The sequence below is a fragment of the Bubalus kerabau genome, chromosome 1 (assembly GCF_029407905.1).
Source record: "Bubalus kerabau isolate K-KA32 ecotype Philippines breed swamp buffalo chromosome 1, PCC_UOA_SB_1v2, whole genome shotgun sequence".
Classification (NCBI taxonomy): Eukaryota; Metazoa; Chordata; class Mammalia; order Artiodactyla; family Bovidae; genus Bubalus; species Bubalus kerabau.
In genome coordinates, this window is record NC_073624.1 from 194,273,048 (window position 1) to 194,298,835 (window position 25,788).

A 25,788-nucleotide genomic window follows, 5' to 3' on the forward strand; every position below is an offset into this window, starting at 1 on the left:
CAGCATCAGGGCCTTTTCCAGCGAGTCAGTTCTTCGCATCACGTGGCCAAAGTGTTGAGCTTCAAATTCAGCATCATCCTTCCAATGACTGTTCGGGTTGATTTCCTTTAGGGTTGACTGGTTTGATCTCCTTGAAGAGACCAATTGTAGAATTTATGAAAATTAGTTATGATTTACTTGCCAGTCCTCTCTGCCTGTCCCTCAGTCCTTTCAAAAGTGACATGGTTTCCTCCAGCATATCTTATAGGACTGATGAAAGGTTTTCAAACTACAGGAGTTAATTATAGTTAACTAATTATAGTTAATTAATTATAGTAGTTAATTATGTTTACTGAATTTGAAGACCTCCTCTTTAACATCAAAAATGTTTTCAGATCCAGATAACCCAATATCTTTGAGAAAAATACATAATGAAACAAACTACTGGATATTTAGTAATAATTTTAAATGAATTTGTATTTTACTAGTCAAAGTAGAATATACATTAGTGGAAAATGTAGTAGTGCCTGTATATTACGAGGCATTTTTATTTGCATTGCAGTGTTCAGTGTAAGTACACATTTGTGAACTCTCACAATGTCATTGAAGACTTCCAAATTCTGAGCCTAATACAGATTCCTGTTCAGCTCCTACTCATTTTTTTTTATTAACATATTACCTTATTTCCAGTATGTTGGTGTATTTGACACATTAGTGGTTTAGAGGTGTCAGGGGCTCCCCTGATTTGAAAATCTTCTATGTGGGCTTGAGTTTTGTGTTTTCTCGTTGGATAGCTATATCTGTTAGATCAAACTTGTTAACTGTTCTGTTCAAATTATTCCTAGAACTACTAGATTTTATCTGCTGTGTCTATCTGTTACTTACAGAGTTGTATAAATGTTCCACCTTGGTAGTAGATTTCTCAGTTTCTCCATGTGGCCTTTTAAGTTTTTGCTCTAATGTTTTGATGCTATGTTATAAGGTAATGACTGCTTAAAAGTGTTATATTTTCATAGTGAATTGAACCTTTTTTGATACGTATTGACTGTCTGAAGTTTTCTTTCTTTTCCTCTTGATACATTTCTAAATATTTTCTTTTGATATGTTTTATCTAATGTCTTTTTCCACAGCATTTTGTGAATTGGAGAGGAAGATTTAATTATATGCTATTTGGATATTTTTTCTCTCAATCTTTCTGCTTCCTTTTGTTTTAAATATGTTTCTTTAAACAGCCTGACTCTAAATTTGGGGGGACATGGCTTCAAAATCTTTATCTTGTAAATTGATATTTAAATTCATTTGTGTATTACAGTAACTGATGCATTTGTTTTATTTCTATTATAATCATTTTTTGCTTCTCGTTTATTGTGCTTTCTCTTTTTTGTTATTTTCTGTTTCTCACTTTCTTTTTTAGATTTATTTTGGCTTTTGTCCTTTCATTCCCTCTTTCCATTCTTCCACAGCCCATTCTTTTTCATCTGTTGTTTAGAAATACATACTTTATTTCTGTGGTTTTAGTGATTATCCTGGCTGCTTGAGGATACATATATAATAACTTAAAGCCTAAAATTGTCTGTATTTTTACCCACCTATAAACAGTAAAAGAACATTAGAATGGTTACACTTTGGTCTCTCCCTTCCAAGGTAAAAAAGTCCAACCAATTTCCACTCCTCATTTGCAACAAATTAATCATTATTATTATTATTGTTTGATATTTTATTACTTGTCCATGTATTTTAACAGTGTTTTCCCTCTTTATTTATTCATATGTTTCAAACCTTCCACTGGAATTGCTTTCCCTTTTACCTAAAACACTCTTCTAAAATTTACTTAGACAAGAACCTTTTTGTAGAAAATTCAGTTTATGTTTTCCTGAAAATGGCCTTAATTTATTTCCCTCTGGAAGATGGTTTTCTGGGGTACAGAATTTTAGGTTGACAGTTATTTTATCACAGCATACAGAAAATAATGTTCTGTTGTGTTCTAGCATCCACTGGTGCTACTAAGAAGTCAGTGATTGATTTAAATATAATTTCTTAGCAGATAATCTATCTTTTTTTTCTAGCTATTTTTAATATCTTCACCTCTTTTCTTTGTTGTTCTGCAGTTTCAGAGTGATGTGGTGCAAACTCTGGATTTCTTTTTAGTTTTCCCACTTTGGATTTATTGGACAACCTAGATCTGAACTTATCTTGCAACATCATTAGAAAGTTGTAAACTAATATCTGTTCACTATGGCCTCTCCCCCTACTGTCTGCTTTTGACACTTTCTAATACTCTTATTAGTCTTATTAGATGTAAATTACCTTTTCACACTCAGCCCCATAGTTCTTAACCTCTTTCCAAGATTTTCCATCTCTTTGACTCTGAACTACACAACCATGATATATTCAGCTACTTTTTCCAGCTCAGGAATTCTCTCTTCATCTATGTGTAGTTAGTTAGTTAAGTTGCTCAGTCGTGTCCAACTCTTTGCAACCCCATGGACTGCAGCACACCAGGCTTCCCTGTCCATCACTAACTCCTGGAGCTTACTCAAACTCATGTCCATTAACTGTACTATGTGCAGTACACTGCTTAATATAGTCACTAAGTGTTTTATTTCAGTTATGATTATTTTATTTACAGACATTTCATTGAATGTTTTTAAGTCTGTTCTTTCATTGTTTGCAGACTTGTTTTCTCTGTTCACATTTTTAGTTTTTTAATTGCTTAAATGGATTAAAGGTTATTTAGTTATTAATATATAATGCTGCTGCTGCTAAGTTGCTTCAGTCGTGTCTGACTCTGTGTGACCCCATAGACGGTAGCCCACCAGGCTCCCCTGTCCCTGGGATTCTCCAGGCAAGAACACTGGATTGGGTTGCCATTTCCTCCTCCAATGCATGAAAGTGAAAAGTGAAAGTGAAGTCGCTCAGTCGTGTCCGACTCTTAGTGACCCCATGGACGGCAGCCCACCAGGCTCCTCCATCCATGGGATTTTCCAGGCAAGAGTACTGGAGTGGGGTGCCATAATTATCATTAATTAAAAACAATTAATGATTTTTCAAAATTGATCTGACCATTCCAGTATCTGAAACCTGCTATTTATTCAGCTAACTTTTGTTCATTGAGCCTTGTTCCCCTGGCTGTTATTTATTTACCTACTTCTTTAGTTACTTTACTGTTAGCTACTCCTTTTTTCCTGGAACTTTATATGTGGAAATACTTTGAGACCTATGTCAGTATTAAGTCCTCAGTTGTGTTGGTTTTTGTGAGGTACTTTGAATATCCCTACCTGGAGACCTCTTTATATAATATTCCTCCTTTGAAATTTTCAGAACACAAACTTAATATTTTGACAACAGAGCCATCTATGTGAGAAAGAGCTTGTGGTTTCACATTCTTAGGAAGAGTCTTTTTTTTTTCCCCCTCATCTAGCACGGAGGTAGAAACTGGCACGTCTCTTAGCTGCTTTTCTCTGCATTAGCCATATAACAAGGATATAGCTGCTTGGGACCCCTGCTTTATGAGGGAGTGTCCTGTTTCATTTTGTATTAGAGAGGTGAATCTGGGCTTTTATCTCTTAGGTTCTGGCCTCTGTAAAACTATCAAGAGTTGAAAACCAGAGTCTCCTGAGTTTACAGAAGCCAAAAAGCTGAAACCTTGGTGTGCACTTAACTTCCAAAGATTCTTGTTTTCACTTCATTTTGAGACTCAGTTTTTCCCCTTTTTCATGTCAGTGAGATGATTTTTTTAAAGTAGTTTTTCATATTTTATCAAGAATGTTTCCATGGGGAGGGATACTCACGGTATCTAATACATCGTTCTGCTGGAAACAGAGCATATATTGCTTTGTTTAATCCTTCCATTAACCCTATTTCATGAATAAGAAGTAGGTAGATATGGTTACAGAATAAAACAATTAACAATATTTTGATGTAAACCTAGGTATCCCAACTCAAGGCCATGACTCCTTTTTCTTCCCAAATCTTATGGTTCACCTCCTCCTCAGAGATCCTTGAAGAGACAAATACGTTCAGCATACTGTGTAGCACTGAATGTATTTTGTAACAATGGTTACTGTGAAGAGTTTAGAAGTTCCGTATCTTAATTTTCATCCTATTCATGAGGAGTAAATCAAGTAAATTTAAGAATATAATACTTTAGGTTTCTGGAATGAATATTCTAAAAATGACTTTCCTGGATCATTCTTGGGAGTTGAAATCTACCTATGAAATTATTCCCAATGACAAACAGCCTGTCCACACCCAACTGGTGACCCAGCAATCCCACTGCTGGGCATATACACCAAGGAAACCAGAATTGAAAGAGACATGTTGTACCCCAGTGTTCATCACATCACTGTTTATAATAGCCAGGACATGGAAGCCACCTAGATGTTCATCAGCAGACGAATGGATAAGAAAGCTGTGGTACATATACACAATGGAATATTACTCAGCCGTTAAAAAGAATACATTTGAATCAGTTCTAATGAGGTGGATGAAACTGGAGCCTAGTATACAGAGTGAAGTAAGTCAGAAAGAAAAACACCAATACAGTATACTAAAGCATATATATGGAATTTAGAAAGATGGTAATGAAATGACCCTATATGTGAGACAGCGAAGGGGACACAGATGTAAAGAACAGACTTTTGGACTCTGTGGGAGAAGGCGAGGGTGGGATGACTTGAGAGAATAGCATTGAAACATGTATACTATCATATGTGAAACAGATCACCAGTCCAGGTTCGTTCCATGAGACAAGGTGCTCAGGGCCGGTGCAATGGGATGACCCTGAGAGATGGGATGGGGAGGGAGGTGGGAGGGGGGTTCAGGATGGGGAACAGATGTACACCCATGGCTGATTCATGTCAATGTATGGCAAAAACCACTACAATATTGTAAAGTAATTAGCCTCCAATTAAAAAAAAAATTGTGACATTTGTAAAGTGTCTGCAGTGCCTTTAAGTAAGCCTGCATGAGTTGAATTATGTGCTTTCTCGGTCATACTAGGTTTCTTTTGGGGACTGATAGGCATTCTGATTCTTACATGGAATAATACCTAACTAAAGCTAATTCTTTTATTTAACAACAGCGTGGAAGCAACCTGAGGTAAGCTTTGGACCATTCAAGGAAATAATATATTTATTTTTAAACTCAGTATCTAGTGTACAAAAAATTAGGCCTTCCCTATTAATAGCATTATTTATAGTTAACAGTTTCATCTGCATCAGTGACATGTAGCTCCTGATGGTTGTGTGTGTTTCTTCTTGTGGTCACGGACAGAACTTCTTGGAAGCATCTTGTTAAAAGTTAAATAATATGCAGTGAAACTGGACTCACTCTTTTTGGCGCTCCAAATAAAATCAGAAAGTACTTCCTCGTAGTTTTTGAGTCTGTACGTGCCCTTGCCCTCTGTACGCCTCTGAGCTCAGAATCTTCTACCTCCCTTCTGCCTTCTCTTTTCCAGTCACATTGACTCCTCATTTCTCATGCACGTGAAACACATCTTCTTTCTCTTTGAACTTCTCTGCTTTCAGGTTACTTGTGTGGCTCATGCTCTCCCCTTATTAAAGTCTGCTCAGATGTCACTGCCTCAAAGGAGCTGTTTTTGATCAGTCTTTCTAAAATAGTACCTGTGACAGTTTGGTATTGCTGTGTAATAAATAACCATACAATTTCTGTAGTGAACAACAGTATACATCTGCAGGTCTGCTGGGTGACTGATTGACTAGTCTAGGCTTAGATGGGTTTTTTGCTTTCCCTCATTTGAGCTCTCTGTCTGTCTGGGTGTGGCTTCTTACTGCATGTGGGCTCATAGCTGCTTCATGCCTCTCTTTTTTGTACACCTGGGGTATGGCATGGCACAGGTGCTCAGTGAGTATTTGTTTGTAAATAGACAAAAGTATGAATAAATGTGATAGAAATGGAAAGAAAGAGATGTAATAGAAATTGAGTAAAATAATCCCCTTAACTCAGCATCTCCTAACGTGTACAGTAAATGATGTGAGGACTCAGGGTAATTCTGTCGTGTCTTCTGTTTTCTTTTCCCATGTTTAGATCAGAGAACAGGCACATGTTTCTCGGGCCTGGTGAACGGTCGCTGTGCACAAGAGCTTCCGGGCAGGATGACCAGAATGCAGTGCTGCTGTGAGCCCGGCCGCTGCTGGGGCATCGGAACCATTCCTGAAGCCTGTCCCGTCAGAGGCTCTGGTGAGCTGTTGGCTGCTCATGTGCTCAGGACACGCAGTGGCAGGAAAATTAGTAACAATAATGTGCTTTGGTGTTTTCCTTAAAGACAGATCATCTTTGCATTCCTTTTAGTGTCTTCAGTATGACTTGGGTGATTTTTGTGGGGGCTAGGGTGACATTGTTTATTGCAATAAGTCTTCATTCTATTCTTTTTGTTAATATTAGGAAAAACCCTAACCGCTGATCATGTATTAACTTCTTTAAATTTTATTTTATTTTTAAATTTTACAAGCAAGAATTTTAATAATTATTTTAAATGTCAGTATTTAAGTTCAGTTTTAAAACCTAATCTTCCATTTGAAGCTGGAGTAACAAAGTTTGGTCTTCATTTATTTTATTTTAGGCATACCCTCAGCTTATTGTGCTCCAGTCCTTAAGAGATATTTCCTCCCTTTTCTAATGACCTTGAAAATTCAGAATACACTGAATTTTGTATTCAGAATTCACTGTCATTCACTTTGCTATATTAACTGCCGTGTAGCTGAGGCTATACCAGAAAATTGCTCTAAGATGAACAAGAAGTAGTTCGTCTTGTTAATATAACATGCATAGTAAAGTGTAGTGTTCATCACATAAAAGTATATTGATACTATGTTATTATATTGCCTCCATGTTATAAGTATGAAAAATAATTCAGCTTTTTGAAATATGCTTATAAACATACACATCTGTATGTTCTGTTATGGAGGGAAAAAAATAAGGGCCTTTCTTTCTAAATTTCTAATCCTTGAAATTCCAAAATTGAGTAGTAAAATTTCTTAAAAACCAGAGGTAATGCATAGTGTGTAATTTTGGAAACCCATCATCCTAGTCATATTAATACTCAAACAATTACTTGAGTTAAACAGTTTTCATTTTTTCTTATATGGTGCCCTAATTCTGAGAACAGTTAAGAAAATAAGGCAATTATACATTTTTCCCTCAACTTTGATACTTGGACAAACAATTAGCAGATTTAAAAGCTTATTAAATGCTGTATTCTGTTAAGAGTCCACATTAGAAAAAAAATTATTCTAAATTATATTAATCCCTTAGAAAAAGAAAAGAGGGAAAATGTGTAGGTAGGATACTGATGGAGATTTAAGTAAAACCAAATATAGAATGAATTACTTAAAGGTTTAGTATCCATCTATTCAAGTGAATTTCTTGCAAATGCAAGTTATATCTGGAATTTTATGAGTTGCACTTAGAGACATAAAATCAAAGAATATGTATAGACAATTCTTTGGGTATGCAACTCAGTTAAAATATGGCTTATAGATTTCCATTTTTTCCTGAAGCACCTGTATTTTTCCTGCTACTGCTAGCATTGAAAACATTTATCAAGCTAATAACTGACTTATTCATATCATGAAGCATAGATAACCTAAAATGATTATTACAACAGACAAATTACCTTTATTATGCAGAAATATATCCATTTGTGTTTAACTGAACTTTCTTCTCTTTTAGAGGAATATCGCAGACTTTGCTTGGATGGACTTCCAATAGGAGGGATTCCAGGGAGTGCTGGTTCCAGACCTGGAAGCGCTGGGGGGAATGGCTTTGCCCCAAGTGGCAATGGCAATGGCTATGGCCCCGGAGGAGCAGGCTTCATCCCCATTCCTGGAGGCAATGGCTTTTCTCCTGGCGTTGGGGGAGCTGGTGTAGGGGCCGGGGGGCAGGGGCCCATCATCACGGGACTAAGTGAGTGTTCACTTTGTGTGTAGACTCTTTAGCTTTCCCCCTTAAAAGATATTATAATATCTAATCCTTTTTCCCAAAAGGTGTGTGTGTGTGTGCAGAAACCTACTTCGAGGTCTAAAGCATAATACAGTAAAACAGTCTTAGTAAAGTGTTATTTTTTATGTTCCATAAACTTTCTAAGTTGGAGAAAAGACTGAGTGACCCAGGTTCTCTTTGAAAATAGAGGTGAGAGTGGGGTAATATTCCAAGACCAGATGATGCCATTAAAGAGCATTCTTTTTGGTTCCAGTGTATTTCATTTGGCTGCTTGTAGCTGTCTCAATCATACACTCCTTGAATTATTTTCCAGAACCATTTCTCAACTGAAATAAGTTGAATATGTCTTGCTTGTGCCTAAACAAATATTATAATGAAATATCTTTTCTTTTCCTCGCCCTCTTTTGTTGAATAACTTGAGAAATTGAGAACTGTGGGCTTCTAGCCAGAATTGGCATTGGTGTGCTTGACATTTAAGTTCATTCTTTTTTAAAATAACTGCTCTTGCTAATAATATTTAATGATGTCTTACAGTGTTATGTTTGTTCTTTTTGGCATATTGCCTGTTTACTATATCTGGATATTCAGCATGCTTACCAAAAAAAAAAAGTGGGAAGCATTCAAATGTACAGTAGAACATTCCTGACATTTTAAAAAGACGACATTATGGGCAAAGTTTTCCAGATATATAACTTAACAAACACAAGTTATAACCATGTGTCTCAAGAATAGTTTTTAAATTCCAACATTAAAGTTTTAATAAAATACAGAATAATATAGGCTTTTGATGTGTACACCTAAATAATGTACTTAAACATCCTTTTGAAAATCGACTTTAAAGAAAGTAATCCGTGTTGGAGTGATGGAGTATCATTTGTGCTCTGATTTTTCATAGCTATTCTGAACCAGACAATAGACATCTGTAAGCACCATGCTAATCTCTGTTTAAATGGACGCTGCATACCTACTGTCTCTAGTTACCGATGTGAATGCAACATGGGTTATAAGCAGGATGCAAATGGGGATTGCATAGGTAAGTTCATGAGTCCTTCATTCTTCTTAGTTTTTTAAATAGCTTTTAAACTACAGGAACAAGTAGGGCTGAATATGATTTTGAAGTAAAACTAATTTCCAAGTTGTCTTTCTTACGTGTTTACGTTTCCATGTGCTTCCTTAACCTACTACTGAGCTGGACTATTTCAAGAATCCCCTGCCTGGGACTTCCCTGGCTGTCCAGTGGTTAAGACTACATGCTTCCACTGCAGGGGGTGCAGGTTCTATCCCCTGGTCCAAGGTCCTACATACTGCATGACATGGCCAGAAAGAAAAAGAAAAAAGAATCCCCTGTCCTTTCTGGTTCTAAATGTTATGATTTCTGTCTCTGCCCCTCCCTTTTCTTCCTTCTTCACTGAGTAACACTGGATATATGGTGACATCATTAACAGGAGCTGTAAGGCAGAGATTGGGAAGAAATGGTTGATGAATCTCTTTGGGGCATGTTGAATTTTAGGTGTCTTGGGTATTGACCTGTAGAGGGGTAAAGCTAAGAGGAGTGTTCAGGACTTGAGTTAAAAATTTAGGAGTCAGCAACATATAGGTGATTATTGCAGCCAGGCTGAAAAACAGGAAGAGTTAAAAGAGAGCAGGAGTAGTACAGCTAGAACCCTGGGGACTAGCAACATTAGTAATAATGTTGGTGAGATGGCAAAATAATCTAGAAAATATGTATCACGGAAGCCTTGAAAAGGTGTGCTTTCAAGAGAAAAGGCGTGTTAAGTACAGCCAAAAAATGAAATACAAAGAGGACAAAAACACTGCTGTATTTGGCAATGAAGAGAGTTTTGATGATCTTTTAAGGACCGTTTTAGGACCATGGGGCTTCCCTTGTGTCTCAGCTGGTAAAAAATCTGCCTGCAATGCCGGAGACCTGGGTTGGATCCCTGGGTTGGGAAGATCCCCTGGAGAAGGGAAAGGCTACCCACTCCAGTATTTTGGCCTGGAGAATTCCATGGACTGTATAGTCCTTGGGGTCGCAAAGAGTCAGACACGACCTGCAGCACTGTCTACTGAAGGTGATCTGGCCTGTTGCACAGACCATTAGTCATACTTGATACGCTTACTAACACTCTCAACTCTGTCTTTTCTCATTTTGCTTCATTCTTTTGGCTCAACCAAAAGCTTAAATGTGAGTCTCAATGGAGGCATCTTTGGATGCCAGGCATCTTTGGATGAATGGAAAAAGTATTTACTCCTGCTTTTCTTTGTTGTTTTTAATTTTATTTGCTCTGTTTTTTCCCCACTCTGTTACCAGAGAAAGTTTAATTGCTTTCAGTCTAGGTGTTTGTATTAATGAAGTTGGTGAGTTTGTTAGAGTACAGTTCCTCTTTTAAGAATATCTGTGAAAGAAGCAATATGTTTACAAAAATGGTAAAACTGTGAATTGATTTTACTGTTGTGCTCACCAATTTAGCTGAAATTGTATATGTTAATGGCTTCTCTGTGTCTATGAAAGGGCAAATCATTGTGCCCTAACCAGTCAGCCAGGCTTTTAATTCACCGGCATTCAAAATAATACTTAGTGGGCATTGCTTTTTCTAACACAAACATGATTTCTCTAGGATTTAACTAATCCTTGCTGTCCACTTTGTCATTCAGTTGCACAGTCCTTGAATTCTGTGATAAATTTGCATTTGATCAAGACTTAGAGAATTTAAAGAGAGAGTAGTGACGTTTCTCACCTTTAGGATCAGAATCAGTATTTCCATAAAACTTCATTTTATACAAAAAAATCCCTGTGCCAATTTTAAGATCCTAGAGAAACCAGCAACTACTGAATATAATAAACTTTTTTTTAAACTTAATTTCCATTTTTACACTATCCTGTGTTTTTTGCTTCAAAATATTATCCAAGCCTTAATACATAGTTACATACATAGTTGAGTTCACAAAAAATGGTTAACAAAAAATTCCATAATTTATCTGTCTTTTTAAAAACTAATAGAAGTGACAACATATAATATAAATATATATCTTTTAAAAATCTTTTAATTAATCTTCTAACTCTGTAGTAAGCCTTAAAGAGGCTATTACCTTGCCCATATTACTTAGATAATAAACATTTTCTAGCCTCTGGGAACTCATGGCTGTGTCTTCCCCAAGCTCATGCTTTTGATCATTGTACATTATTCAAATTGAAAGACCATTATTTCTTGGTTAAAGCAAATTCTCTTGTATTCTCCAATAGGTGATATTTTTGTAACTCTCCAGATGGGCCTCTGTAGTTGAAGAAAGGAATTTTTATTCCTTTATAAATACTCTGCTATTTAGACTATTAGCACTGACTGGCCTTCTCTCAAATTTGGGAGGCCTAAATGTATTTTAAACAAACATTTCTAGAAATGGAGTGAAGTCTGTAATGGTTTCTTTTGCTGCTCACAGATGTTGATGAATGCACATCAAATCCCTGCACTAATGGAGATTGTGTTAACACACCTGGATCCTATTATTGTAAATGTCACGCCGGATTCCAGCGGACTCCTACCAAGCAAGCATGCATTGGTAAGGCAGCTTGCTTTCACATATGAAAATGTTCCATGAAATATAGTGACCCAGGCTGTTGAGGTTAAAAGTGAATTTATTCAAGAAAGACATGGAATGAAATAAGTGCTGTTACATTATTTCAGATTTACTGCATGTCACCCTCAAAGTGCTCTCTTCAAACATAAATACTTCTTTGCATATGTAACACAGGCAGTGTGGTATCTGGTGTCAGAAAAAAACCCTGGTATATCTTCCTTCCCTAGATTACAGCTTCCTTTCTCCAAGTAAGATCAGTAGCATTACTGCTCTCTGATTAACGGAGTTTAAGATTTATTGTTGTTCTCAGCTACTGTTTTCTTTGAACCTCACACGTAGTCCAATACCACATCATGACTGCTCTTAATGCAGTTTCATTGCTACACCCACCAGCATCGTCCAAATGCTCTACCTCACTGCTGATTCATCCCAGAATTCTTTTAGAAAATAATCCTTCTTTTCCTTTTTAAATTTCCTATTCATCTACTGGAAGTTGCTTGAATCACTTTATTCCAGCAGTTTTTGTCATGTTGCTCTTAATCCAGATATTCTTTAGTGATTCCATTCTTATTCAGCTCCTTGCTTTGTCTTTTTTAAAATTAATTTTTGATGGACTATAGTTGATTTTCAATGTTGTGTTAGTTTCAGTGTACAGCAAAGTGATTTAGTTATACTTTTACATATATCTGGGTTTCCCTGGTGGCTCAGTGGTAAAGAATCCACCTGCAGTGCAGGAGACACAGGTTTGATTCCTGGGTCAGGAAGATCCCCTGGGGAAGGAAATGGGAACCCACTCTAATGTTCTTGCCTGGGAAATCCCATGGACAGAGGAGCCTGGCGGACTACAGTCTATGGGGTCACAAGAGTTGTTACACCACCTAGTGACTCAACCAGCACCACCACCCATATATCCACTCTTTTTAGAGTCTGTTCTCATATAGGTCATTACAGAGTATTGAGTAGAGTTCCCTGTGTTATACTGTATGTCCTTGAAGTGAAGTAATGTGAAGTGAAAGTTGCTCAGTTGTGTCTGGTTCTTTGCGACCCCATGGACTGTACCCTGCCAGGCCCCTCTGTCCATGAAATTCTCTGGGCAAGAATACTGGAGTGGGTAGCTGTTCCCTTCTCCAGGAGATCTCCTCAACCCAGGAATCGAACCAGGGTCTCCGGCATTGCAGGCAGATTCTTTACCAGCTGAGCTACCAGAGAAGCCCACAATAGGTCCTTGAGTTTTTTGTTTTATATATAGTAGTCTGTATATGTCAATTCCAGTCTCCCAATTTATACCTCCCCACCTCACCCCATTGGTCACCATAAGTTTGTTTTCTGTGTCTGTTTTGTAAATAAGTTCTTTTGTGCCATTTTTTTTAGATTCCACATATAAGCAGTTTCATTTGCTCTGACTTTTAAGGTCTTCAACCACTGTGTCAGAAGCAGCTACATTCTAGCTGTACTGTCCACCCTCTTCTACATTCACTGTACACTCCATTTCATTTTTCTTTTTCTTCTCTCCTTCAGCTATTATAAGTCAGGGCTGTAGAACTGCTTACACCTACCTATCCAATAAAAAAAACTGGTGAGAGATGAACATTTTTCTAAAGAAGCACCATGACCTGGATATTACATGGATTGTCTTATTGCTTTTGTGATTTTAAAAGACTAATATTGTTCATTTCCCCAGATATTGATGAATGCATCCAGAATGGGGTTCTTTGTAAGAACGGTCGATGTGTGAACACAGATGGAAGTTTCCAGTGCATTTGCAATGCTGGCTTTGAATTAACTACAGATGGAAAAAACTGTGTTGGTATGGAAAGTGCCTACTCCCTTGCAAAAGATTTTTTAAGGGATATATACACTTTTATTTAGAACCATATAGACTATTTCCATGAAAGCTCATACAGCACATATATAAGAGTCATTCAGATGACTTAGGTAAAATATAAATACATTTAACAAAAGACTATTAAAGTGAAGGGACAGAATTTTTGGAAATATAATAAATGAATAGTTCATTGCTTCTGGAAATTTCTTGTGTGGCATATGTTTAATTAAAGTAACAATTATTCTTTGTAATTTTTAGCACCTACTGTATTTTGACTGTTGGGGTTACAACATTGATAACACAGAAAAGACCCACCTCCAGTCTAGGGAAGCACAAAAACACTTGATGTATGTGATAATCAAATCTCCAAATTTGTGGTCCTGGTGATGTCTAGCAGTGTAGTAAACACCAATATGCCACAGAAATATTCTATTTGCACAGAAGCACATATTTCACCCACTAATCAAAGTCCAGATCATTTCACGTGTAGTGAGCTTTGCCATTGCTTTATTCTCTCATACAATATAAACATCCGATGAAAGAAATAGTAACTTTTTGGTAATCAAAATAAAACTCTATTCATGTGATTTTAATAGAAACTACACACAAAATTTCCTTAATGCTTTTCCTCTGTGTCCTTTACACTAATGGTCCTTCACATTTTCCGCACTATTTGCTCTCACTCAGTTGGCATTCATAAGGAAAAAAAAAGTCTGTGACCACTTGGCTCATTTATGCAGTAGAATATGCCTGGCAGTTGTTTGTAGGAAGGGGGGAACTGGCTTCCTCCAGGCCAGTTGTGTAAGTCACTCTCTGCTTCTGTAGACCATGATGAATGTACAACTACCAACATGTGTTTGAATGGGATGTGCATTAATGAAGATGGCAGCTTCAAGTGCATCTGCAAACCAGGATTTATCTTGGCTCCAAATGGGCGTTACTGCACTGGTACGTATGGCTCTGAGATGGGAAAGTAACCATGATTGAAACCATCTTTTTTATCTGAATGAATCATACAAGAATTACTTCGGTTTCTTCATGTGGATTTTGTATTATTCACAACTCTCGGTAATTCAGTACGGCAGGTGTCTAAAGCTTCCTAGAAAAACATACTTTGTGGTCTGTGGAACACCAGTGTCTTTACAAAAATAATAATGGCATAGGAAGAATTAAGGGAATGACAGAGTGGTTCTAGCAAATCTGGAAAAGACAATGAAGAAATAAGTTCTCTCAACTTTTTACATAAAAAAAGAGGAAGAAAAATATTGTATTCTCAGAACTAGATTTTCCACTGTCATTCATTACTGGTTTTGCATTATAACTTTTCCATAAGCTAATTCACATATCATTTGTTACCATGTCCATATCTAAAAGCCTTGTATTGATTTCATGAAGAAGTAATTTGAATATTTCTAGCAACTCTTTTATTTATAAAACCATTTTGAAGCCCAAGCTCTAGTGGTAACTTTACTAAGCAAAAGATAAGTCTTGGAAATAAATAAGACTACATTATGTTTATATTCACAGTTGGAATTTAATAAGATGCAACAAATTTTGTAGTTCTACTACAAAAACAAGTTTTATTCCAGTTTCCTCCTTTTGGACAAAATTAACTCCATGAATACTTCCTGCCTTCAGTCACACAAATTGATCTGAATAGCAAATAATACTCATAGCCAAACCCTATAATGTCAGTGAAATTCCAGGGACAGTGGACAGAGAAAAATCAAGACTGATTCTTGTATTTCTGAATGAAAGTAGTTTCTTGACTATTCATGAAAAGGAAGTTCACTATTAAATAGAAATATTGTAGCTTTGCTGATTGAACTCAGGACTGGAATGTCATCTCAAGGTTAGCTAACTTGGATTAATCACAGGATATGAGATTAGCATTCTGTTCCAGTGCGTAGCATTACATTACAGCCTGTAACTTTTTCAGCATTTCTTAAGAAAATTAAATATACAAAAAATATGACCTAAATCTCACCAGTTCTTGCTTTATTGAAACTTTTATTAATTTTTATTACAAATGCTGTAATCCATAAATTTTGAAATGCTCGTGATTTGGCAGCTCTGTGTTTTGAAGGCTGTTCCCCTTTACAGGGAAGCCATTTAATGGTGGGTTACATTTCATAAATTTAAGCACTTTGAAAATTACCAGAGACTTCAAATTATTTTGTTACTGTGAACTGACTGAATTAATATTAAAACAGCATCTTGGAATTTTATGTATGTGTAAATGAAAGTTAGTTAAAAACATTTACCTTGGTTTTAAGAATTTGTTTCACTTAACTAATTTGAGTTGAATATCATTTAATATTAAACAGAATTGCCAAATAAATAATGAAAAATGAATTTGTCATACTCTTCTAATGGGTAAAACAATCTACTTTCATGCAATCTTTCTGAAAATGTGTTTGAAAGAGTTGCATTTGTGTAAAAGATTCGCTGTCACATCTGTGTATTCTCGCACAAGTTATAAAATTGAAAACCAAATGTTCAAAGTGTACAGCAGTGGCAACAGGTCCACTCTGTAATAAAGTTAGAGTAATGGCCCGGCTTGTGTTCCCCTCTCTGGGCAGATGTTGATGAGTGCCAGACCCCAGGAATCTGCATGAATGGGCATTGCATCAACAACGAAGGATCCTTCCGCTGTGACTGTCCCCCAGGTCTGGCTGTGGGTGTGGACGGACGCGTGTGTGTTGGTAAGTGAAACATTCTGTAATGGCCCCAGTGACCGAATGATCTTTGAAAACGGGAAAAAGGTGTATCTATACAATAGAATAATATTCAGCCATAAAAAGGAACGCAATACTAACATACGTGAAAGCATGGATAAGCTTGAAAACATCATGCTAAGTGAAAGAAGCCACACGCAGAAGACCACACAGTGTACGATTCCAAATGAAATGTTTGTAAAGGTCAGATTTGTCGAGACTGAGCAGGTGAGTGGTTGCTCAGAGCAGAGAGTTTGAGGGTGGTGGGAGAAGGAGGTGATTGTTAAAGGTGTTTATGAGAAGATGAAAAGTTCTAACATCAGCTAGAATAACGATTGTCCAACCCTATGAATGCGCTAAAAGCTATTGAATTTATTTACCTTAAATGGATGCATTCTTTGTATGTGAATTATATCTCAATAAGGCAGTTTTTAAAAAGGTACAAAGAGCCCAACTAGCTCCCTTCAGTAGCCTCTGATGAGATAGAAATGCTAGAGAAGGAAAAGAAAATTGTCCTTTACCAGTGTCCTTCATATTGTTAGATAACCATGTCTCTCTGGTCTGACAGAAAAGAATCTGCCTGTAATGCAGGAGACCCAGGTTCGATCCCTCGGTCAGGAAGATCCCCTGGAGAAGGAAATGGCTACCCACTCCAGTATTCTTGCCTGGAGAATCCCATGGATAGAGGAGCCTGGCAGGCTATATAATCCCTGGGGTCGCAAAGAGCTGGACGCAATCGAGAGACGAACGCTACATACAATGGATATATATTTTATAATTAATGAGACATGAAACAGGGACAGCAGTTGTATTTAAATAAACTCTTATTTTTACCCAAACAATATTTATTTTTGTGATCTGAGCTTTAACATTTTTTTAAAATGTGTGTGTTAGTCGCTCAGCTGTGTTCAGCTCTTTGTGAGACCCTATGGACTGTAACCTGCCAGGCTCCTCTCTCCATGGAATTCTCCAGGCAAGAATACTGGTGTGGGTAGCCATTCCCTTCTCCAGGGGATCCTCCCAGCCAGGGACAGAACCCGGGTCTTCTGCATTGCAGGCAGGTTCTTTACTGTTTGAGCCACCAGGGAAGCCTTTTAAATTTTATTTTTATACAATCTTAAAGGTTAATTTCACTTACAGTTATTGCAGAATATTGGCTATATTCTTCATGCTGTGCAGTACGTCCTTAAGCTGTCTTACACCCACAGTTTGTATCTCCACTCCCCCATCCCTATGTTGCCCCTCCTGCCATCCCCACTGGTAACCACCAGATTGTTCTCTATGTCTGTGAGTCTGCTGCTTTTCCCAAAAAAAATTTTAAATGTAAATAATTTATATGTTAGAACTTCAACTTATATCAAAAGTTGGAAATGTTTCTAAATAGTTATTCAGTGCCGTGTAATGATAGAAACGAGGAAAGAGTATGAGAGAAAATGTATATTTTATTTGAAACCATTCATCATTCCTCTTGGGAATAATTCCTACTTTTGAGTGAACAGGCATCAGCTTTAAAGAGGCGGGCAAAACGAAAATATCTTTGGCATTCAAAACCCCAACCACTATGTCCTAATGATATCAAGAGCAGAGGGAGTAGTTGTGAAAATACATTGAATGCCATATTCTCTCCAAAGCACTTCCATGAAAGTGAATTAGCCATTGTGCACCATCTATTTCTCAGGTCATAGAGTAAAAGACAGACATACTCAGTGGTTTAAAAGTATTATTTGAGAGAAATGAAATTCTTTCTCAGACATAGCTGGTTATACTTTATTCTTAACCTATGGGAATCAAAACATTTGGATTCTGAAGGTTATGTAAAAAAAAAAAAGAAGAAGAAGCAACAGCAGATGGAAATAATCTGTCCACTTAAAGTTTCATCCACTCTATCCAGGCTAGGATTTATTTCAGCTTACACGATTGTCAGCACTTTCGTTCAGGACTCTTTCAAATACAGTAACTAGAAGAATGTAGCTCCTTTCTGCTTAAAGGGCTAAAATATTTTCAGTTGCCTTTTTCCTTTATCTAAATGGCTTTGCTGAAATCTATGATTGGTTCAAAACCAGTTTTGGAGGGAGAAATTTTTCTTTTAAGCAACCGACATATGAGAAGTTGTTAGGAATTGAGTGTTCAAACACAAATACTCATTCTCTTGTCCATATACAGAAAAAGCATTAGAATTTTGGGGGAATCTCTCTCCAGTTTTTCACAGTTGTAATTACTTAAACGTTTTAAAATAAAAACACCATTTGTTCTGTGTGTAAAATTATATAGCTCTTCTTTAACATGCTGGATGTGTTTTCTTCATGTCTTCTGCCTTTTGAGATGCTTTTAGACGCATTGATTGTTGAGGTTAGAAATGAATCATTACTATGAATTATTATTAGAGTTCACACTTTAATTTTACATTTCATTTGTTTGTTCATTTTTGTTTACCTACATACTGAGATGGGGTTTTTTATTTTCAGAAAATTAAACTACTGTTGTAACCAGGATATTGAAGAAGCATGATTCACAGACAGGATATGAACAAAAGGCAACTGTATTTTCTCAATCCTTTCAAAACATATTTTTAATTATTCAATGGGAGCAGTTTATCTAATAAGGAAGAAAACTTAGGTACCTCTAACTTTACAGTTTTTAGATGGCAGAAATTTAAAAGACTGCTTGAGGTAATGAAAACATTCTGGATTTAGCAGTTAGAATGTCCAGTGATGTATAATAGTCAATATTCTGAACTTGATTTGAAGTTATGACTTCCCTTCCCAAGCTCACACCTTCATGAGCTTGGGATGTTTCTGACTCTACCAGAGCAGTCAAAGCACAAGGGGAGAGGAAAGAAGGCAGAAGCACACTCTTCTAGGGTTACTTCAAGATTTCTGGGCTTGACACAAGTTTAAGCCAGCTTCATCCTTGTGAGTGATTTCATGAGGGTGTCAACAGTATTGGCCTGCCCGTGACAAGATGCAGACGCTGCATTTTTCTCCTGGTGGCTGCTCCTGGCCCAACCCCAGGTCTTTGTGCAGTCCACTTTAGACAGACTGTCCCTAATGGTGTCTCGTCTCCTCTCTATGCGTTCATTTTAGAGCCTCCAGTTACCGTGGCCTCGTCGAATCCACCGGACATGCCACCCTTTGCCCTGTGAACTGAGTGAACAGAGGTTGCTCTTGCCTTTGTCCTTTGATTCTGCGGTGGGAATAGCAGCCACTCTCCTGTGTGCTAGGGGTCCCTGATAGAGTTTGGTACAAATTCTTCAAGCTGTTCCCTGTGAAGCTCTTTTCTCTTGCCCAGCAGTGAAGATGGAAGCATGCCCAATTTGTAATCTGGCTCTTGCCCCCAAAAAATCCTCCTCAAAAACTCTTAATTGCCTCTCTCTAAATTGTATCCTGGATATTGGGAGGGGTTTAAGAACCTGGCAACGAATCTTCCGTTTCTACTTCCTTCAGGATGGAGTCTCAAAATTCACCTCGTTATATGTTATTTAGCACCATGAGATTTCAGCTTAAATTTACTTTTTAACATCCTGTTATGTTAGCTTAAGAGTATTTCAGCATCTTCATGAACACTCTTTGACAGTTCTGTCAGCTAAAAGGTTAATTTTTGTTCTTTACCCTAGTTCTGCTCTTTATACTAGCTGTGTGGTCTTAGGCAAGATACATTACCTCTCTGTGCATCCTTTCCTCACTGGTTGTTTTGAGGATCAAATAGGTTAATATTAGATTTATTGGTATAAATCTTGAATGATGTCTGGCACATAACACATACCCAATAAGTAAACTATTACAATTACTACTGTTTTGTTAAATCAGAATAGTAGTGTTACATTAAACATAGTCTTAAGAGTTGCTGCTTTGAGCTATAAAGAAATGTTGATACTGAAAAATGAAGAATAAAGTAAAATTAGCATTTGTGCCCATATATACTTTACCTTTGGTAAATACAAAGGTAAAGTATGCTAATTATCTGAGAAAATCCTTCAGCAATTCCAGTCTTTAAGAAAGAAAACACATGGAGAAATTTGATAACACATGGAAAAGGCATAGCATAGGGTTTAAGTCCAATCACCAACCAAAACATTCATGTGAGCTCGTACTGATGGTCCTGCTGCTATCGGTGTCTCTAATCCTGTCTACTGTGAATGCTGGCTTGTTTACACTGAAGAGAATAAAATGAACTAGAGTTCCAATCTGGGGTCTTTGAAAAGGGAAAACTCAACTGTTTTCATCAAAGGTAGAAGTGAGTACCATAGGCTTTTTATCAACTTGCTTCTAAAAATTGCCCCTGGCTTACGTTCTCAGCATGAAAATAGAAATAACTTTGACCATTCTGGGATGCCTTTGAGATAAAGGGTACCATCCTAAGAACTCACAAAAATCTTACTGCAAGTCATGAATTATGTTGTATTTGTTGAGTCCTATACTTGTAACTCAGAGCTGACCCTCCCAAACGAGGTCATAGCAGAGGCAGAAAGGAACAGCGCTTCTACTCCCCAGGGTCAGTGTCGGAAAACCTCTTCCATTTGAGCATACACACATCTCTGCTTCATGCAGCCACACATCCATCTCATTGTTAAACCAGAAAAAACACCAGATCACAGGACATAAGTACTTTGCATAGCAAGCAGATAAAATTAATTATTTCCAACAAATTGTGAATAATTATAAATATTTATAATAATTATCTCTTTGATGGAATTACTATATAATAGACTGCTTAAAAGCTCTACTGCTTCTCTGGCCTGTATGATGATCTGAGTTTTTTTTTAATAGTTCACCATTTACCATCTCATAAAGTTGTCCTGTATTTTATGAGAATTTAGATGAGCACAGTAACCAGGTTATGTGTCTTCAGGGTATAATCTGACATAGTATAAAGAAGAATTGCTTTGGAGGTCATACAAGCCTGTGTCTGAATTTCTGCTCAGGCAGTGGATAGTCTAGGACTTGGAGGTACTTACATAATGCCTCTGAACCTCACCTTCCTCATCTATGAAAAGTGGATAATGATCACTACCCTATGGAGTTGTTGAATGTTCAATGACATAATGTCTATAAAGCAACAGGCACAGCACCACAGACACATAGTAGTGGTAATATTTATAGAACTGGATTTGTTGAGAGTCAGAGATTAAAACATAGTCATAACAGAGCTTCCCTGGTGGCTCAGTGGTAAAGAAGCTGCCTGCCAATGCAGGAGACACGGGTTCGATCCCTGGTCCGTGAAGATCCCACATGCCCTGGACTAAGCACACACCACAGCTACTGAGCCTGTGCTCTGAAGCCCAGGAGCCTCAACTGTTGGGCCTCGGTGCTGCAACCACTGAAGCCCGAGTGCCCTAGGATCCGAGCTCTGCAACAAGAGAAGCTTGTTTATAGCTGTGGAAATATACCTGGGTCAATGAGGGGCCTGTGAGGATAAGTGGGATAATTGATGCTTGTGTAATGCATAAAAATTATTGGAGAAAAAAATTGTTCGTATGCATTTATTCTTTTCCTCTCACAATAAACATTTGTTGATCTCCTAATGCTATGAGATGCTAAAGATACAAAGAAAAAGAGAAGTGACAGATGCTATCCAGAAGCTTCCTATATAGTGGCCACTTAAGTTACAAGAAGCCTTCTGTTTTGAAATCTCTTTGTCTCTGTATCACTATCTCAAGTCATTGTTTTCTCCTCAGACACTCACATGCGTAGTACATGCTACGGTGGGATCAAGAAGGGAGTGTGTGTGCGGCCCTTCCCCGGCGCCGTGACCAAGTCGGAATGCTGCTGTGCCAATCCAGACTATGGTTTTGGAGAGCCCTGCCAGCCATGCCCTGCTAAAAACTCAGGTAGACACCTTTGCCAGTTCCGTACCTGAAAAGGAATCTATCTAAGCTAACATTAGATAGTGGGTCAAAGAGTACCTCGACTCTGAAGTGTCTTGTCTGTCTTTAACGAAAGGAAAGAAATCCAAATCTGTGTTGATATGTGAGGCATATAGTAAGATCTGGCTTATATTTACTTATGATCTCTAGGGAAAGAGAACCCATAGTGAATAGGAAAATTTACCTTATGATCCAATTATGACCGTTAAACCAGATTCTTTACATGAATATGCTAGCCTCAAAGTCTTTCATCTCTCATCATTCTGAAGATAAATAGCATAAAATTGACTTACCATTTTCAAGGTTATGATAAGTTCATGAGAACCTGATTTTATTTATTTTTAATTTTCATGCAGAATGGTATTAGGATGCAGTCTATCAGAAGTTTGGTCTATAAGGAATCTATCAGTAGTTCCAGAGAGTGATAAATTTCTTTCTGAATGTTACCATATGTTACAGGCACATTAAATGGTTTAATCTGACTATTCTGTGACTGGTTATTCATACTTTTATGAAAACTGTATTGAATAGATATAAGTACAGCAGGGACTCAAACACAGTCTCTCTTTTTTTTTTTCCCTTTAAAGTCAAGAAGAGTTGAAAATATAGGTAGGCAAATATATAAATTACAATTTAGTATGATTGCTGCCTTGAAAAGAAACCTAAGGAGCCAGGAGAGCACAAAGGAAGGAGCAGTTCCTGGGGAGACTGGGAAAGACTGCAAAGAAGGATGCATACTTACTTTGGTCTCAAAAAAAAAAAAGTAAGAATTTCCCAGGTGGAAAATGAAAGAAATGCATTCTAGCAAAGGAAGTGGCTAGTAATTCTGTTAAAAAATACTGAATGGACTGTTCAAACCTTAGAAAATTAATTAGCATCCCTCTGGAAGAATTACTGAGTATGACATTTTTTTAAAAAAGGAGTTAATGAAGTATCTTAATATATCTAAGTGAATTATGCTTATTATGAAAGAATATGCATATTATTTAAGAAAGGAGTTAATGAAGTATCTTAATGTATCTAAGTGAATTATGCATATTATGAAAGAAGTATAAAAATTGATAGCTAGACTAGATAAAAGGATCAGTGAACTAATAAAATGCATCTAGGAACAATTGTAAATATAAATGGGATTATAGAATACAATAAAGGTGACATTTAGATCAGCAAGAACAAATTGAACTAAAAGTAATGAATATTGTTGATAAATATTGGAAAAAATATGAAGGTAGCTCCCTATATTAAATGTTGCAAAATAACTTTTTTGTAGAAGATGCAAACTTTTTGCTATCTTGTAATGATAAAGGACTTTCAAAACATGCCCCAAAGACGTGTATGAATTAGAAAAATATTTTCCTTAATTTATAAGAAATTTACATTAATCAATAGGCAAAGTTGAAATCCTCTATAGAAAAAAATACAGTGTACACAAAACTTGACAAAGCAGAAGTGCAAATGATAGAGTGCCACATAAAAAGATGCCTAATCTGTTTAAAATTAAAAGAAAAAATTTTTAAGTGTCATTTTTGTTTATAGATTGGTAAAAATGATTGATTCTCCCCGGAAGGTTGTACCAATATGGGTATTCTCTTACACTGCTGCTGAAAGTGTAACCTGGGATATTTTGGGAGAGGAAGACTATCAAAAACCTTAAAAGAAACCTAAACTTTGAGCAGTTTTACTTCTAAGAGATTAGCCTAGTGATATTTTGAAATTTGTATTATTTATTATATCAGTAATTGCCAAAAGTTGAACAAACCTAATTTCATCAATAAGAGATTGAATGAGTGTAATACATCCACATAACTGAGAAAAAAATATTAATCTATTAAGTGGGCTATTACGTGAAGTGTCTGTTTTAGAATACAGAGGGTCTAAGCCTGCTCCCCCACTTATAACCTCTGTGATATAAGCATATTACTTCCCATCTCTATTCCAACTTTCTTGGCTATAAAAGAGGGAAAATAACAGTATCTAGTTAGTGGTATTGGGAGGGCTAAATAAATTGTTAGATTCAAAATGCTAGAAAAGTATCAGGCATATGACATAGTAAATGCTACTTATTACATATGTTTCCTGTTATTGAGAGAAGGAAAAAAAAGCTTAAAATTAATCTCTATAATACAATTTAGATTTTTTTTAAGTTTCCATAAGTAGAAAATATTTGTAATATTTATCAATATATTAATGATTAAAGTGATAATCACAAGTTTTGTTTTTTGTTTTTCGTTTTTTTACTTTTTTATACTTATCTCTGATTTTGGAACTCTTAAAATAATTATGTGCTAGAAAATTGTGATTTGTTTTCAATTTTAAGTTATTTCAGATAATTCTTTTTAATGATAGTTTTGGAGTTATGAAAGTGACTTGTGTATGAAACTGATGTAATTTAGAGCTTTTGATTTCTCTGTGTGTCTTTATCTTACAGCTGAATTCCATGGCCTTTGTAGTAGTGGAGTAGGTATCACTGTGGATGGAAGAGGTAACTGTTCAATTCTCAATCTTATAATAATTATTGCACATCTTTATTATTATAATATTATAGATATGGTATATTTATATTATAAAATATATCCGTGCAATGTAGTAAGATAAATTTTCTTCTAGAAGAGTGGTTAAAAGCTAGATGATATTAAGCAGTATGTAGATGATCATTTTTTTGCTTAGTAGATATATAATTATCTGTTAAATACGTGTTGTTGAAAACGTCACTAACAAATTACAGCCATGATTTTACGGATACCTTGCTTAAGAAGAAGCTGCAGTTGGTTAAAAAAAAAGGGAGTCAGTTTGAAGAAAAAATGTAAAATAATGGCACTGACATAGAATAAACAAAAATAATCTGTATGAGGTATTTGATATGGATCTTCAAGAGATATTTGAGATATACTGCCCTTATGGCTAGGAATATACTAAAATGTTTCTATCCATGTATAGAAGTACAAAGTTTCAATGAAGTTTTCTTTTAAATTTAGCACTATGATAAACAAAATTCCAATATGGAATTTGAATATTAAGTACATATGTGTTTATAATTTAAGTCCTTTTATATGTTAATATAGTATCTTTTGTTTTTTTAAAACTGTAGGGTGCTATTCACCTTTAGTTTGCATAAATATTCCTCTACTTTCATATTTGATGAGACTTTAGACAAATTATAGATTAATTGACAGTAAATATCACATCTTTGCAAAGAACATCAGAAACAAGAGTAAAAATGCAAACTTTTACAAAGATGCTTCTCTCAAAAACCAAAAGACGGACATTTCTGGAGTATTTAAGGCTTCCTAAATTCTAGAAAACAATAGTTACTGTTAAAATTTGAGCATAGTGACCAAAATTTTGTTTTACACCATTTTTTATTCCCTCCCATCATTGCCTCCCCAGCAGAGCCAGCTGCCCCATTGGAACTTAGTGGCTTCTCATACAAGCACATCATTCCTTAAGTCCCACTTCCTATCGTGACAGAGAGTAGTCCTGTTCATGGCTTGTAAAACATTGTGTTCTCAAACATCCACATTTGAACTGACCTCCCCATCAATTTCAACTTATCAACAAGGAGAAACATTTACTAAGTATCATATTGCTTAGTTGACTATAAAAAATGATAATAAAATAGAAATATTCCATGCCTTTGGTACCATAAAATTATATAGAAATCCTAATAAATCTTTGCCTTTTAATTAGATGGTTATAGTACCTATCAAGTTGAGTTTTCCTTTGGGTTTTGAGCCAACAGCCTATAAATTTCTTTATTAATTTTATCATAAATGCCAGCACATTACGTGGCTTAATTCTTTGAATTTCTGCCAGTTCCCTTCACTTTTCATTTTTACCAGGGAAGTGTCCCATATCTCTTGATTTTA

General features: G+C 36.3%; 1 protein-coding gene across 1 annotated transcript in view; it reads left to right on the forward strand.

The window, feature by feature from the left end:
• The window catches only part of FBN2 (fibrillin 2), a 224,886-nt gene that overhangs the window by 110,638 nt on the left and 88,460 nt on the right, over positions 1-25,788 (forward strand). Inside the window, exons 9-17 of the mRNA XM_055548444.1 lie at positions 6,028-6,180; positions 7,672-7,905; positions 8,837-8,974; positions 11,380-11,499; positions 13,199-13,324; positions 14,168-14,290; positions 15,925-16,047; positions 21,734-21,886; positions 24,351-24,404. Of these exons, the coding sequence (XP_055404419.1) occupies positions 6,028-6,180; positions 7,672-7,905; positions 8,837-8,974; positions 11,380-11,499; positions 13,199-13,324; positions 14,168-14,290; positions 15,925-16,047; positions 21,734-21,886; positions 24,351-24,404 (1,224 nt within the window). The remainder of the gene's footprint in view (positions 1-6,027; positions 6,181-7,671; positions 7,906-8,836; positions 8,975-11,379; positions 11,500-13,198; positions 13,325-14,167; positions 14,291-15,924; positions 16,048-21,733; positions 21,887-24,350; positions 24,405-25,788) is intronic.